The 17,177-nt window shown below is 39.5% G+C and overlaps 2 protein-coding genes across 2 annotated transcripts in view; one reads left to right on the top strand and one right to left on the bottom strand.

Moving 5' to 3' along the window:
- Positions 1-16,881, bottom strand: part of ZDHHC9 (zinc finger DHHC-type palmitoyltransferase 9) — a 118,064-nt gene extending 101,183 nt beyond the window's left edge. Inside the window, exon 1 of the mRNA XM_053699356.1 lies at positions 16,752-16,881. The gene's annotated coding sequence lies outside the window, so the exon portion shown is untranslated. The remainder of the gene's footprint in view (positions 1-16,751) is intronic.
- Positions 4,986-7,996, top strand: LOC128645978 (elongation factor 2). Its single transcript, XM_053699355.1, has one exon. It carries the CDS (start codon positions 5,070-5,072, stop codon positions 7,644-7,646), a length of 2,577 nt encoding a protein of 858 aa, XP_053555330.1. The 5' UTR covers positions 4,986-5,069; the 3' UTR covers positions 7,647-7,996.
- Positions 16,882-17,177: the final 296 nt, after the last annotated feature.

Below are 17,177 nucleotides of genomic sequence, written 5' to 3'. Positions count from 1 at the left end.
AGTGTGCAACGTCGCCACCTGCTCGCGTGCAGCCAATTGCGCATGAACAGGGGCTGTCAATCTCCCCGGTGAGATACGCCACATAACAGGTGGCGAAGTGGGTTAAGATTGAAGCATCGGTCTGATGCGCTCCAATCTATTTGATAAATCTGGGCCTTAGAATATCATCACAGTCTGGTTTAGGTGCACGTCACAATCCAGGCCTCACTCACATGCTGGTTTGGCATCTTGTGACATGGGTAACTATCCCTGAGCAGACAGGGTGCAAAATCCACTAGGGTTTACTCACAAGTAGCTAATCTTATTATTGCATTACACAATGTGTGGAATTAAATGCTCCTTTACTTTAAAGATATGTAAATCTTGTTGACTATGTACAAAATTACATCACAGCCAAGCTAAACAATTATTAAATGTTTTCTTTGGTATCCTTTGATGAAGAGTATACCTAGGCCTTGAGCACTATATGGCACCATGTTTCCAAAAAAATGTTTATTGTAAAAACTACTGCCATATAGTGCTCAAGAGCTAGGTATATTTTTCATTAAAGAATACCAAGAGGCAGGGCCGAATTGGGCCGCCGGGATACCGGGAAAAATCCCGGTGGGCCAGAAACTGGTGGGCCGGCAGAAGCACATAGTGTGTGGAGAGCAAGCAGCACAGCACAGGCAACGCCGCAGCACAGTGTGAGGGAGAGCAGCGGCCAACGACCTGCTTTTTGAGCTGCAGAACTTAGTGCCTCTCAACGACAATGCAGTCACCACTAGAAGCATCAAAAAACGTAAGATCATCTACCATTTGCAGCACGGGTTCAATCGTCCAAGCACTCCTGTACAAGCAGCAAACTAATGCAGAGACGCAGGAATAAAGTTGACCTTCCCCTCGAGCTACACTGTGCGAGACGCTGACTGTGAAGCAGTACTACCTGTAAGACGCTCTAGCAACACAAAGGGTATAAAGTGGCACTGACTGTCGAGAGAGGCATCCTCTGCCTAAAGCACAGGCACAGATTTCACCCCAGGTCAGCCGACATGATCCACATCACATGTAACATACTAGTTATATCGCTGCAAATAGTGGAAAGCAAGCCTCCTGGGCCATTAAAACGTAGTGAAGCTGCCTTGGTGATATCTGTACCCACGGGCTGGGACACAGTAGGAATTTAGCCTGCAGCTAAATCACAACCAAACGCAAGTACCATAGCCAAGTAATGCGTTGCAGCCCTTTGGTATTTAAGGTGCTAATACATTTTGTATGTTCATGAAGGGTAAATTACATGCAGTTATACCTTTTTATTGGTGCATTGTATTGATTAAATATAAGTTGTGTAGTGCGTAAGCAAGTCAGACTCACACCAGTCTCCACAATGCTTCAGCTGGAACAGAGCCAGGAGAGTAAGGCATTACCCGCCAACGACTTTAGCAATATATGGCAATTCATACTATATTCCCAAACAGTGTCCCATAGCAGACTGGAATTTAATTTCAATGATTAACACATTGGCTGCCAGGAAGAGATGTAATGCATCGCTACAGCAGCCAAGGGGTTAAACATACCAGTCAACATACTTTTGGTACTTTGCTGTAACAAAGTTGGCTGGGCTGGAGGGGGCGGAGCCGGTCTATACAAATTTCCAGGGCCGGTCTGATTTCCCAGTTCGGCCCTGCCAAGAGGACAAAATAAATAAGAACATTTTTAAAATTGCTTGCTCTGTCTAAATCATGAAAGTTTAATTTTGACTGTAATGCTCCATTAAAAAGGGACATTATAAACTAGATTTTTCTTTGCATAAATGTTTTGTAGATGATCCATTTATATAGCCTATACAGGTTTTTTTTTTTTGTTTTGTTTTTAAAATGAATAGTTTTGCTTATTTTTAAATAACATTGCGCCGATTTTCAGACCCAAAGTTTTAGGAGAATACTGATGTATACCTACTCCAGCTTGCTCCTATTTGTGTAAAGAGACTTTTCATATGCAGAGGAAAGGGGAGGGGGGGGGTCTGCTTTTTTGCTATATACCATTTGCAGTGGGTGTTCCAGCTAACCTTTTCAACCAAGATAAACTGAGAGCTTCTAAGTAAGTTTTTCAACGGTTTATACTGGATTATTGCTTTTGCTGTCAAATACATCTATACAGTGGGCATGTTTAACAGCTCAAATTTTATTTTTAGAACACAAAATTTACCCCCCAACACACCCACACATACAGTCATGAATTAGCAGCTCATGGGCAGAAAACATAGTGTACTCTCTACAGTAATGAGAATACTAGGTGGTTTAGGTACAGGTATTATTGAGGACATAATTCAGCAGTATGCGTTTCCACAATAAGCCTATGAATTGTGAGTCTAGTAATGAAGTAACAATTTCACTTAGCTTCAAATCAAGTCTATTGGGACATTAAACACCTTTTACTTCATGGGAAAAAAAAAATCAATTGTCCCACACTCCATTGTGAGGTAAAGGAAAATTATGTAACCTGCAAATACTGCAAATCAAATTAGCTGGTTTAGGCACTTGGCAGTATTTTGATAACATAGGTTACAGAATAAGCTTTATCTAGGGAGTGTAGGAAAAGCACAATTTTAACTGTATGTGTGTAGTATTCTGTAGGATAAAGTATTAATATCCTATGGAAAGCACATAAGTGTTTCTCACGGGTAATACAAAAATACATAAAAAAAAAAACTATGTGAATAGATGGCAAAATATTAAAATGACATTATATGTAAAGGATACACAATTAAACATTTTATAGGGAATTCAATTTTCAGTCATCTGTCAGGGTTGACAAACCCAGGGAGCCACTGGCAACTAGAATTTTACCCCTGGCTCCTAACTTTGTTATTTTCCATACATCTATATAGATTCCATTGCCTCACTCCTAAATTTTAAACAGATATGGGGACCACTCTAAGCTATAGGTTAGCGTATATAATTTTTTAAAACGTTCATAACCAACTAGCAGGCTTTTTTTCCAGTGCAGAATGTGTGTACAAGATCCTAACGCCAATGGCATTCCTTTGGGCTAGATTTATCAAGCTCTTTTCTCCACTTTGACTGCAGGTTCACACAATTTATCAAGCAGCGGTCATCAGATCGCTGCTTCCCAGACCTGTTCTCCACCTCTTAGGTGGAGAATTTTAATCTCCCCGGTCTCCTCCAACCAGGGAGATTGACAGCTACTGCCCGCGCGTGATTGGCCTGTGCAGGCAGGGTTGCACGCAAGTGTGGAATGGTAAATGCATCCAGCTCGTGGGGCACGCAACGATTGGATGAAACCGGATTCGTCATTCATCTGCTAAACAAAGTATTAGATGCGAGCCGAGGAACGGCACAATGTTTAACATCCCTGGTAAATATTTTACAAAGAAAGCATCCTTAAAGGTATAGTCTAGTCAAAATTAAAGGGACACTGAACCCAAATTTTTTCTTTCCTGATTTAGATAGAGCATGACATTTTAAGCAACTTTCTAATTTACTCTATTATCAAACTTTCTTTATTCTCTTGGTATCTTTATTTGAAATGCAAGAATGTAAGTTTAGATGCCGGCCCATTTTTGGTGAACAACCTGGGCTGTCCTTGCTGATTGGAGTATAAATTCATCCACCAATAAAAAGTGTTGTCCAGAGACTGAACCAAGAAAAAAAGCTTAGATGCCTTCTTTTTCAAATAAAGATAGCAAGGGAACGAAGAAAAATTGATAATAGGAGTAAATTAGAAAGTTGCTTAAAATTGCATGCTCTGTCTGAATCACGAAAGAAAAAATTTGGGATCAGTGTCCCTTTAAGCTTTCATGGTTCAGATAAAGCGTGTAATTTCAAGCAACTTTCTAATTTACTCCGATTATCAATTTTTCTTCGTTCTCTTGGTATCTTTATTTGAAAAAAGCAGGAACGTAAGCTTAGGAACTGGGCCATTTTTGGTTCAGCACGCTGGTTAGCGCTTATTGATTGGTGGCTACATTTAGTACATTAATACACGATTATGAACGTTGATATATAAGAATAATAGTGCAATGAAAACTGCAGCTTTATTTTGTCAAATGAGTATATTGTTTTATGTTTATTCTTTTCACTGATTTCCCTGTCCCCCAGAAAAAAAAAAAATGGGGGGGAAAAAAGTTTTTCTACTCAGCCCAATTTTTAAATAGAAAGTTCCTAACCTTTCATGTGTCCATGTTCTTTCCCATAATACAACACATAACATAAATGACTTAAAGGGACATTATACACGATTTTTCTTTGCATAAATGTTTTGTAGATGATCTATTTATATAGCCTATACAGCTTTTTTTTTTTTTAACATAGTTTTGCTTATTTTTAAATAACATTGTGCTGATTTTAGGACTCCTAACCATGCCCCAAAGTTTTAGGAGAATACTGGTGTATACCTACTCCAGCTTGCTCATGTAAAGAGTCTTTTCATATGCATAGGAAGGAGGAGGGTCTGAATATTTCCCAGTTTCAGTGGGTGTTCTAGCTTATCTTTTTAACAGAGCTAAACTGGAAGCTTCTAAGTAATTTTTTAACTGTTTAATACTGGAATTTTACATCAGTATCTGTGCATATTATTTTTCATAGTAGTGTCGATTACATGCAGTTAAATGAAAATTGGTGTACACTGTCCCTTTAATTAAAAAAGGGGTTTTATTTGTTGCATTTTTCATACAAAAACACAAGTTCTAAACATTGTATACCTTTAATAAATGTTGCAATTTACTACAGAAAACACATCCTGGAATATATATATACAGCTATTTAGGTATAAAGACAAACTCCAATACATATAAAAATTATATCAAGATGAGGAAAAAGAAAAGCACGCTGGGTCTTTTGAGTATATACTTGAATTTATTTGGATACAGGTATATGTGAGCCAGGTAAACTCATAATCTGACGCATTTTGCGCATGCGCACATGCACTTCATCAGAGATCATATAAAAATTAATATATAGTACAAAAAAATGCATGGGCTCTTCCGCCTGTTTGTCTGCAGTGAGGCAGGCAGCACTGCTCCGGCCTCATTTCGTCCCGTGAAAAAGAATCCACCGCCATCCGCCAACATGGTGAACTTCACGGTAGACCAGATCCGTTCCATCATGGACAAGAAGGCGAACATCCGTAACATGTCAGTCATAGCCCATGTAGATCACGGCAAATCTACATTGACTGACTCACTGGTGTGCAAGGCTGGTATCATCGCCTCAGCCCGTGCTGGTGAAACTCGCTTCACAGATACCCGAAAAGATGAACAGGAACGTTGTATCACCATCAAATCAACAGCTATTTCTCTCTTCTACGAGCTCTCAGAAAATGACATGGCCTTTATCAAGCAGACTAAGGATGGTACTGGCTTCCTCATCAATCTAATTGACTCTCCTGGCCATGTGGATTTCTCCTCAGAGGTCACTGCAGCTCTGCGTGTTACTGATGGAGCCCTGGTTGTGGTTGACTGTGTCTCCGGGGTGTGTGTGCAGACCGAGACAGTGCTCCGTCAGGCTATTGCTGAGCGTATCCGCCCTGTATTGATGATGAACAAGATGGACCGTGCTCTTTTGGAGTTGCAGCTGGTACCAGAGGAGCTCTACCAGACCTTCCAACGTATTGTGGAGAATGTAAACGTAATCATCTCTACCTATGGAGAGGGAGAGACTGGCCCAATGGGTAACATCATGATTGACCCAGTCCTTGGAACTGTTGGTTTTGGTTCTGGCCTGCATGGATGGGCATTCACCCTAAAACAGTTTGCCGAGCTGTATGTGGCAAAGTTTGCTGCTAAGGGAGAAGGTCAGTGGGCACCAGCAGATCGGGCAAAGAAAGTAGAAGATATGATGAAGAAACTGTGGGGTGACAGATATTTTGACCCTTCAAATGGAAAGTTTAGCAAATCTGCTTCAAATGCTGATGGAAAGAAGCTTCCCAGAACTTTCTGCCAGCTAATTCTGGATCCTATCTTCAAGGTCTTTGATGCCATCATGAACTTCAAGAAAGATGAAACAGCCAAGCTGATTGAGAAGCTTGACATAAAGTTAGACAGTGAAGACAAAGACAAGGAGGGCAAACAGCTACTCAAGGCTGTCATGAGACGCTGGCTACCAGCTGGAGATGCCCTGCTTCAGATGATCACCATCAATTTGCCTTCCCCAGTGACTGCTCAGAAGTACCGTTGTGAGCTGCTTTATGAGGGACCCCCTGATGATGAGGCTGCCATGGGCATTAAGAATTGTGACCCCAAAGCTCCCCTAATGATGTACATTTCCAAGATGGTACCCACTACAGATAAAGGAAGATTCTATGCTTTTGGAAGAGTCTTCTCTGGCTCAGTCTCTACAGGTCTCAAGGTCAGAATTATGGGACCAAACTTTACTCCTGGAAAGAAGGAAGACCTTTACCTGAAGCCAATCCAGAGGACTATCTTGATGATGGGGCGTTATGTGGAACCCATTGAGGATGTGCCTTGTGGTAACATTGTTGGCCTGGTTGGAGTGGACCAGTTTTTGGTGAAGACAGGGACCATCACCACCTTTGAACATGCCCATAACATGCGTGTGATGAAATTCAGTGTCAGCCCTGTAGTGCGTGTTGCTGTGGAGGCAAAGAACCCTGCAGACTTACCAAAATTGGTTGAGGGTTTGAAACGTCTGGCTAAATCAGATCCCATGGTGCAGTGCATTATTGAAGAGTCTGGAGAGCACATCATTGCTGGTGCTGGAGAACTGCACTTGGAAATCTGCCTGAAGGATTTGGAAGAAGATCATGCTTGCATACCAATTAAGAAATCTGACCCGGTTGTGTCTTACCGTGAGACTGTAAGTGAGGAATCCAACCAAGTTTGCCTGTCAAAGTCCCCCAATAAGCACAATCGTTTGTATATGAAAGCTCGTCCTTTCCCTGATGGCCTTGCTGAGGACATAGACAAGGGTGATGTGGCTGCCCGACAGGAATTGAAGACACGTGCCCGTTACCTTGCTGAGAAATATGAGTGGGATGTCACTGAAGCTCGTAAGATCTGGTGCTTTGGCCCTGATGGAACTGGACCCAACATTTTGACTGATATTACAAAAGGAGTGCAGTATCTGAATGAAATCAAGGACAGTGTAGTTGCAGGCTTCCAGTGGGCTACCAAGGAGGGTGTTCTGTGTGATGAGAACTTGAGAGGTGTTCGTTTCGATGTTCATGATGTGACCCTTCATGCTGATGCCATCCACCGTGGTGGTGGACAGATCATTCCAACTGCCCGTCGTTGTCTGTATGCCTGTGTGCTTACTGCTCAACCTCGTCTTATGGAGCCAATCTACCTTGTAGAGATCCAGTGCCCTGAGCAAGTCGTGGGTGGCATCTATGGTGTCTTGAACCGGAAGCGTGGCCATGTCTTTGAGGAGTCCCAAGTGGCTGGAACACCAATGTTTGTTGTTAAAGCATTCCTACCTGTCAATGAGTCCTTTGGTTTCACCGCTGACTTGAGATCAAACACTGGTGGACAGGCCTTCCCTCAGTGTGTGTTTGACCACTGGCAGATCCTGCCTGGAGATCCCTTTGACAGCACTACAAGACCTAGTGCAATTGTGGCTGAGACCCGTAAAAGGAAGGGTCTTAAGGAGACCGTCCAGGCTTTAGATAACTTCCTGGACAAGCTGTGAATCTCTCCTATATCAAACCCCATTAGTACAGGACAACTTGGGGCTTATGGACTGAAACCTGCAGAGATGTTTGATTCATGGAATACCCCACCTTGCCATATTGCACTCAGAGTGGGGGAGATGCTCCACTCCAGCCCTGGATATTCCATTCCCTTGGCATGTCCATAACTTCATATTTATTAGGAGAGCGAGTGGGTGCCTTCTCCCTGTCTGAGTATAATTCTGGAAGCTGGTTCATTCTTCTGGGGGTTTTGACTGTGGGAGGGAATGTTCACAGACTATAGAAAAGGGGTTCTTGTTCAGACAGCATGAATATCAGCAATGTATTAGTGCCATTAAACAAAGTTAAATTGGAAAAAAAAAAAAAAAAAAAAAAAAAAATGCATGGGTTCCAGAAAGATCGCCATGAGAATGCATAAATCTTGTGAATGTGTATATTTGAATTCAGAAAACACAAACTGTAACAAGAAGCCAAAAAAAAAAAAAAAAAGTCTACTTGGAAGTAGACCACATCCTCATGTACATGAACAGAAGATTATCCCTACATGACAAGGAGACATCCAGGGTCTATATTTTAGGGACATTACTTATAAAATGACATGCTCTAATTCACACAACTTTATCACATTTGACACTGCTATTCTCCCCCTTGCATGGGTTAAACACATAGTTAAACTACTGCTCAGCACCAGCAGTGGGATGCTGGTCCCGAGCGGAAATGGATGCTGATTCAATCAGCAGCGCTAGTTGCAGGACCCAGGTGTGCAAATAGCGTCAGTTTCCACTGGGGGCCTGCAGTTCTGACTAAGATGACTAAGGTGCAGACTGTCCCTTTAAAAAATGTAAAATTATGCAAATGTAGGTCAGCTGCAAAGCAGATTGATTAGCTATACACAAGATGCAATTTTTTTTTTTTTTATGCAGTGCAAGTATTAAAAAATATATAACTAATAATGTTTATTCCCACTACATCTATCTGCTCACTTTCCAAATTTTTTTCTCTCTTTAGCAGTACCACAGCTGATATGGAGATATGACACACAGTCCCTTAGAAAGAAAGAAATGTACTACCTCGTCATACACAAACAAGCTTTCTACTTGCTTTCTCCGCAGTGCTTTTGTTTACCAAACTTCAACTTATCTGAAGTAATCATTTCCAAGTCACAATCTTATTTTATTACGGTCATTAAAGCTCCATAGTGTATAACTGATCTTTGGGCTTTTGCACTTTGTATGTATATGTGTATCTATATCTGAAAACAAAACTGGCACTTGCTGGTCACACACACACACAGGGAGTGCAGAATTATTAGGCAAGTTGTATTTTTGAGGATTAATTTTATTATTGAACAACAACCATGTTCTCAATGAACCCAAAAAACTCATTACTATCAAAGCTGAATAGTTTTGGAAGTAGTTTTTAGTTATAGCTATTTTAGGGGGATATCTGTGTGTGCAGGTGACTATTACTGTGCATAATTATTAGGCAACTTAACAAAAAACAAATATATACCCATTTCAATTATTTATTTTTACCAGTGACACCAATATAACATCTCAACATTCACAAATATACATTTCTGACATTCAAAAACAAAACAAAAACAAATCAGTCCATGGATTCTGTCAGTGTTTTGATCTGTTCACCATCAACATTGCGTGCAGCAGCAACCACAGCCTCCCAGACACTGTTCAGAGAGGTGTACTGTTTTCCCTTCTTGTAAATCTCACATTTGATGATGGACCACAGGTTCTCAATGGGGTTCAGATCAGGTGAACAAGGAGGCCATGTCATTAGATTTTCTTCTTTTATACCCTTTCTTGCCAGCCACGCTGTGGAGTACTTGGACGCGTGTGATGGAGCATTGTCCTGCATGAAAATCATGTTTTTCTTGAAGGATGCAGACTTCTTCCTGTACCACTGCTTGAAGAAGGTGTCTTCCAGAAACTGGCAGTAGGACTGGGAGTTGAGCTGGACTCCATCCTCAACCCGAAAAGGCCCCACAAGCTCATCTTTGATGATACCAGCCCAAACCAGTACTCCACCTCCACCTTGCTGGCGTCTGAGGGGACTGGAGCTCTCTGCCCTTTACCAATCCAGCCACGGGCCCATCCATCTGGCCCATCAAGACTCACTCTCATTTCATCAGTCCATAAAACCTTAGAAAAATCAGTCTTGAGATATTTCTTGGCCCAGTCTTGACGTTTCAGCTTGTGTGTCTTGTTCAGTGGTGGTCATCTTTCAGCCTTTCTTACCTTGGCCATGTCTCTGAGTATTGCACACCTTGTGCTTTTGGGCACTCCAGTGATGTTGCAGCTCTGAAATATGGCCAAACTGGTGGCAAGTGGCATCTTGGCAGCTGCATGCTTGACTTTTCTCAGTTCATGGGCAGTTATTTTGCGCCTTGGTTTTTCCACACGCTTCTTGCGACCCTGTTGACTATTTTGAATGAAACGCTTGATTGTTCGATGATCACGCTTCAGAAGCTTTGCAATTTTAAGAGTGCTGCATCCCTCTGCAAGATATCTCACTATTTTTGACTTTTCTGAGCCTGTCAAGTCCTTCTTTTGACCCATTTTGCCAAAGGAAAGGAAGTTGCCTAATAATTATGCACACCTGATATAGGGTGTTGATGTCATTAGACCACACCCCTTCTCATTACAGAGATGCACATCACCTAATATGCTTAATTGGTAGTAGGCTTTCGAGCCTATACAGTTTGGAGTAAGACAACATGCATAAAGAGGATGATGTCGTCAAAATACTCATTTGCCTAATAATTCTGCACTCCCTGTATGTATATATATATATATATATATATATATATATATATATATATATATATATATATATATATATATATATATATATACACATACATATACACACATGATGCGCTACGTCACACTGCGCATGCGAGCTTGTGCACAACTGCGTTCAGACAAATGCAGGGCTTGGATTGCTGCATCCATATATGGTAAATAATTGGGGAATTACTGTATGAGTAAATGTAGTACATTTTTTTTATCCGTTTTCTTAAAGGGATATGAAACAAAAATGTTTTCTTTCGCAATTCAGATAGAGCATACAATTTTAAATAACTTTCCAATTTACACTGGATTTTTCTTTGCAAAAATATTTTGTAGATGATCCATTTATACAGCCCATCTTGGAGTGTTTTTCTAACAATATATAGTTTTGCTCATTTTTTTTTTTAATAACATTGTGCTGATTTTCAGACTCCTAACCAAGTCCCAAAGTTGTAGATGTATACTTATGTATACAGACTCCATATTGCTCCTGTTTGTATAATGGGTCTTTATATATGGGCGGGAGAGGGGGGTCTGCTGTTCCTTCTTTCCCAGCCCCTTTCTCTCGGTGTCTTAACCTAACATCAACAGTGCTAAACTGGGAGCATCTAAGTGAATTTTTAAAAGTTTTTTTTTTATTTTATTTTTTTATTTAAGAGTGGTCAGGGTACATAAAGAAAGAAACACAGGAAATTATAACCAGGCATGTGTTATTATTGACATATACAATCCATAACATCCTGGTGTATGTGTTAGCAGTTAGCTTAAAACTAATAATTTATGCACACTGACTAGTTTTCCTTGTTTTTCTACATACATTAGACAAAAAAACAAGAGAGAAAAAAAAAAAAGTGTGGTTTCCCTCTCTCCCTCAATAACCCATTCTATAGATCCTACCATATTCCAAGAAGAATTAAATCTGTGTTTCTAAATGGAAATATAATAAATGTCTTGTTCTTCCTTATTTAATGACTTGATAAAAATAGACCATTTTCCAAAAAAAGACCTTACTTGGTATCTGTGTCTCTCTGTTCAACAATACATTGTTTTTTTGATAAAGCTCATTATTTCTGTAAACTTAGGTATTGCCTTATCTTTCCACTTGTGGAAGATGAGGCTTCTTATGATTAAAATGAGAGTTAATACATTTATTATTAAGCAGGTCTATATTATAGGAGGTGAGAAGGACTATTCTACGCATGGAAAAAGTAAAAGGAGTTATCTTTAACGCTGTATTAATCCAGTATTCTAATTTTAACCAAAGTTGTTTTATTTTAGAACAATCCCACAGCACATGCATTAAAACATCTTCTAATAATTGACATTTGGGGCACGTTTTGAACTAATCTAATCCAAGAATCTAGATTTACCCAGGTCCAGTTCCACCCATGTGAAAGAGTGATATTCGAAATATAGGGGCATATGTATTAAGATCCGCATGGAGCTTGATGCCCTGTGTTTCTGGCGAGCCTGCAGGCTCGCCAGAAACGGCAGTTATGAAGCAGCGGTCACAAAGACCGATAGAGTACGATTGGGTTGATTGACACCTCCTTGCTGTAGGGAGCGGCGTTGCACCAGCAGCTCTTGCGAGCTGCTGGTGCAATGCTGAAAACGGCGAGCGTATTGCTCGCCGTATTCAGTGAGGTCTGTCGGACCTGATCTGCACCGTCGGATCAGGTCCGACAGACCTTCATAACTAGAGGCCATAGTGTCTTATCTGAAGATAGGCAAAAAAAGTCTGTTATCTAGGAGATACTTTTATTTTAGATCGGAGAAAGATTTGACTGTTTTAAGAGTAAAGTTTACAAAATGTGTCAACTTGGAAACCCCCAACCCAAGCCCATTTTTGGAACACTTTTGTATAAATTCCTGGAATAAATTCAGGGTTCCCTGTAGTAATCTGATAATTGGAGATTGCGTAAGTAAGACCCTTTTTTGCACAGATCTTGTGACAAGCTAACAAAAGATTATATATCTACCTTAAATTTTTTAACTGATCTAGGAATGGTCTTAAGATTTCAATGGAGAATGGCTATGGGCGAGTATAGTTATAAAACATTTTCTTCAAGTTCTGAGAAAAATAGTTTGAGTTCCCAACCCAGCCTACAACAAATTTTGCCAGAGAAATTAAGCTATATAACTCAAGATCAGGAAGTGCCAGACCATCATCTTTTTTGTCCAAAAATAATCTTGGGAAAGGATATCATTTTAAACACGGCAACTCTTCCAGAAATATTTAAGGGCAAATTATGCCAGTGTTGCAGTTCTTCCTTAGAGAGTATTAATATTTAATCTGTACCAATTGCACAGTTCTCGTGAGATATTGATACCAAGATATTTAAATGAATGAGTTGCAACTTTAAATGATATAGATACTTTGGAGGAGTAATCTTCCTTAAGACAAAAAAAAATATCTTATTTCACTGTATTTATTTTTTTAACCAGAGAACAAGCTGAATACTTAAAGGGACACTGAACCCTTTCATGATTCAGATAGAGCATGCAATTTTAAGCAACTTTCTAATTTACTGCTATTATCAATTTTTCTTCATTCTCTTGCTATCTTTATTGAAAAAGAAGGCATCTACGCTAAGGAGCCAGCAAATGTTTTGTTGAGTACCATGGACAGCACTTGTTTATTGGTGCTGTCCAATCAGCAAGGACAACCCAGGTTGTTCACCAAAAATGGGCCGGCATCTAAACTTACATTCTTGCTTTTCAATGGGGTTCAGTGTCCCTTTAAATCTCTTGTAAAAGTTGCGGAATATTTTTTGAGAGATTAGAAATGTAGATTTTAAGGTCATCTGCATAAGCAAGCTTAGTGTCTTTTTTTATCAATCTTAATGCCTTCAATTCTCTGCCGAATAGCTATGGCTAAGGATTCTATGGCTATAATAAATAAGAGGGGTGAGAGCGGGCAGCCCTGCCTAGTCCCTTGTTTTAAAGTTAAATGACCATTGATTAACAGGGCTGTTTTAGAATTGTTATAAATATTCTTCACAAAATGAAAAAAAAGCCCTTGCAGGCCAAATCTTTTTAAAGAAAAAATATATATGATAATGCTACACCAAGTCAAACGCCTTCTCTAAATTTTTAAAAGTGATTATATTAAAAATTTAGTATAAAACCTATCTGTGCATATTCTTCTTTATAGTAGTGTCTATAACATGCAGTTACAGTATATGACAATTGGTGTATAATGTCCCTTTAAATTAGTAGATTTTGTTCTGATAAATTTCACTTATGTCTATTTCCACTCCTCCTGTATCATGTGACAGACAGCCATCAGCCAATCACAAATGTATATACATATAGTCAGTGAATTCTTGCACATGAAAGTTGCTTAAAGTTGCATGCTTTCTATGGGGATTATGTTGTTACCACGCTATTTCCGGTGTCCAGCAGGAAGGAGAGAGGGTATAATAGCACTATTATAAACAGGAAAACCCTTAACAACAAGCAACATAAATGGTTAGTTGCGGTTGTTAAGGGGTTAAATTAACTTCTATTTTAAAATGTGCTTTGTTCTCTTGTTGAAATAGAATACGCACATATCGTACACTAGTGGAAGCTATCTGCTGATTGGTGTCTACACATATTTTTCTCTTGTGATTGGTTGACTAGATGTGTTCATCTAGCTGCCAGTAATGCAGTGTTGTTCCTTCAGCAAAGGATAACATGAGAACAAAGCAAATTTGATTATAGAAGTAAATTGGAAAGTTGTATGCTCTATCCAAATCATGAAATAAAATATTGGGGGTTAATGTCCCTTTCATTTTGGGTTTCTTGTCCATTTAAAGTGACAGTACATGTACACTTGAAATTGCAGGAAAAAAAAAAAAGGTAATGCATCTAAAAGGGCTTTAACAAATTAATATTTTTTTCATACTGTTATTATACAGATTATAATGCTGTTGAGCATTTATTTCAAAGCTTTGAACAATGTATTATGTAACATGTCAATTTTGAGAGGGGCCTGGTACATAACTCCACTTTCTATTGACTTACATTATATACTTGAGTTCATTTTACACAGGTTTTTTTTTTTACTTTTCCTTCAAGGACAAAACCCTTGCGTAAATTGAGGGCTGTGTGAGTGTATATATATTATTTTATCTTTTTAAATACACATACACTCTTTTGTCACTCTTTATAGACTGATATAGTATGAAATTTTAAACAACATTCCAATTTACTTGCATTATCAATTTTGGATAGTTCTCTTGGTATCCTTTTATTAAAGAGTAATCTTAGGAGAGTTTAGAAGCGGGCATGTGTCTATAGCCATCTGACAGCAGTTTGCAACATGGTTTACTGCAGTGTAATACAATGTTGCAAATAATGCTGTCATAGACTGCTAAAGACATGTGCAGGCTCCTAAGCTCCTATCCGCCTACCTAGATTTATAATTCAACAAAGGATAACAAGAGAACAAAGCAAATGTCATAAACGTAAATTGTAAAGTTGTTTAAAATGACAAGCTCTGTCTTAATCATAAATATTAAAATTTTGACTTTACTGTCCCTTTAAATTTCTTCCTCCATTATATTGCTAAAGTACACTGTGACCCTACTTTTTGCGGATAAGCAATGAGCATTGCTTGCACAGTTAAAATACCTTAAAGGGACAGTATAATATAAAATAGTTTTTCCCTTAATGTGTTTCCAATAACTTTTTTTACCAGCTGCAGAGTATAAAATTTGCTTTTTTAAGGCTTATTTGTGTATATGAATTAGCTGATTTTGTGTTTTGAAGCCACAACCTAATAAAATGGGTTGACCTTGTAGGTATAATTATATCTCATTACTTTATCACATTGTGTACTCATACATGCTTCTTTATCTTATATCTGTCCGTAAACCAATCACCAATACTTGGAGAGAACAATGAAAAATTAACATTTTATTACCTTATCTCTTCTATAACCCACTGGGAGTTTAATTTCTTCTACTGGCTGTGTTAACATAGCTTGGACTCGAGACCAAAAACTTTCAGGATAGGTGGGGATACCACAGGCTAAATAAACTATTTCAAATGCCAATATAAGGGTAATGGAAATACTTGTAAACAATTTAATACACTCCAGCAGGTAAAGTGGATCATTGGGAACAAATTAAAGGGGAGAACATTTTTGAGTAAACTGTCCCTTTAAACTCTCCTTTAAAGGGACACAGAACCCAATTTTTTTTCTATCGTGATTCAGCAAGAGCATGAAATTTTAAGCGACTTTCTAATTTACTCCTATTATCAATTTTTCTTCATTCTCTTGGTATCTTTATTTGAAATGAAAGAATGTAAGTTTAGATGCCGGCCCATTTTTGCTAAACAACCTGGGTTGTTCTTGCTGATTGGTGGATAAATTCATCCACCAATAAAAAAAGTGCTGTCCATAGACCTAAACCAAAAAAAAAAACAAAAAAAAAGCATAGGTGCCTTCTTTTTCAAATAAAGATAGCAAGAGAACAAATATTTTATTTTAATAGGAGTAAATTAGAAAGTTGCTTAAAATTGCATGCTCCATCTGAATCACAAAAGAAAAAAATTGGGTTCAGTGTCTCTTTAACTATACATTTTCTGCAGACATCTCCTGGAGACCATCCCTAACTACACATTTTGAAGACCCCTCTCTCTAATGTACATAGTACATAACCAGAGACACTCCCTCTGTTAATGTACGCATCCAGAAGACCCTCTTTTCACTGTATTGTCCTAAAGACATTCAATATGCATGAGCTGGAGAGTCATCCCACTGTACATGCCTGGTATATCCCCCTTTTTACTATACAGAGTGTAAGGACCCTGCTCTTACTGGATCTTCCTATATTATGTGCCCAGAAAACCGGTCTTTTTTTAATGTACTTGCTCATGAAGACCATCGCTCTCCTAATGTATTGTAGAAAAGGGACATCTAGGACGTGTAAATGGCCTGGGACACTCCCTGTCTTATTGTAACTAGAGACCCTAGAGGGCATATGGTCAGCAGACCTGGCACTGTGGGTGAATGTAAGGGGGCACACCAGGCCTGGGCATCTTGTAATGTGTAGGGTTGGAGGAGGAGTTCTCCAGCATGGAGAGCAGTGAAGGAACACGGCCCCCGCCCAGCTTCCCTTTGTCATATCAGTGCACAGTAATCACAGCCACGGGCAAACCAGCCAGCGCCCCTAGGACCCCACAAACGTCTCATCGCGACAGCCCCATTGCCCGTGTGTATCCCCTGTCACCCTGACCGCTCCCTTCCACTGCAATCTCAGTATGTACCTATAGTCCCGCAAGGACACACTGCATAAGTATTACCTGCTGGCTCCGGTCCCGCCGGCTCCGTCCTGGGATCATCGGTTCTGATTAATCCTACAACGGCAGCTACCTGACAGGGCTTCCGCTGCTGACCATTATACCAAGCCCCTACCCTCTCCGTGCTCCAGGGATTCTTGGCTTCTTTAATTTCACCTCCCTGACGTCACGGGCCGAGAGAAGCTAGCTCTCCTATTTGTGCGTGACAGTCATAGGAGCGGCCCCGGCTCCATGTCCTAGATTCTGATTGGCTGGCTTTTGTGCCAGTCGCATAAGTCAGCTATTCTTCTGGGTCCTATTTGACATTGCATTGCTTAGATCGCTAGTGGGAACTGATCCTTATTAAACAATTTATATTTATAGCCCAACAAAGAAATTATTTACCTAAAGAGTTTTCAAGCTATAAACTAAGTACAACGACCATAGTGC

Source organism: Bombina bombina, chromosome 1, assembly GCF_027579735.1.
Source record: "Bombina bombina isolate aBomBom1 chromosome 1, aBomBom1.pri, whole genome shotgun sequence".
In the NCBI taxonomy this organism is placed as follows: Eukaryota; Metazoa; Chordata; class Amphibia; order Anura; family Bombinatoridae; genus Bombina; species Bombina bombina.
Note: the sequence above shows the minus strand (reverse complement) of the source record. Positions and strands in the feature narration are given on the sequence as shown.

Bases quoted from the DNA above. Each gene is read 5' to 3' on its own strand.
- LOC128645978 (XM_053699355.1), top strand. From the start codon at position 5,070: ATGGTGAACTTCACGGTAGACCAGATCCGTTCCATCATGGACAAGAAG.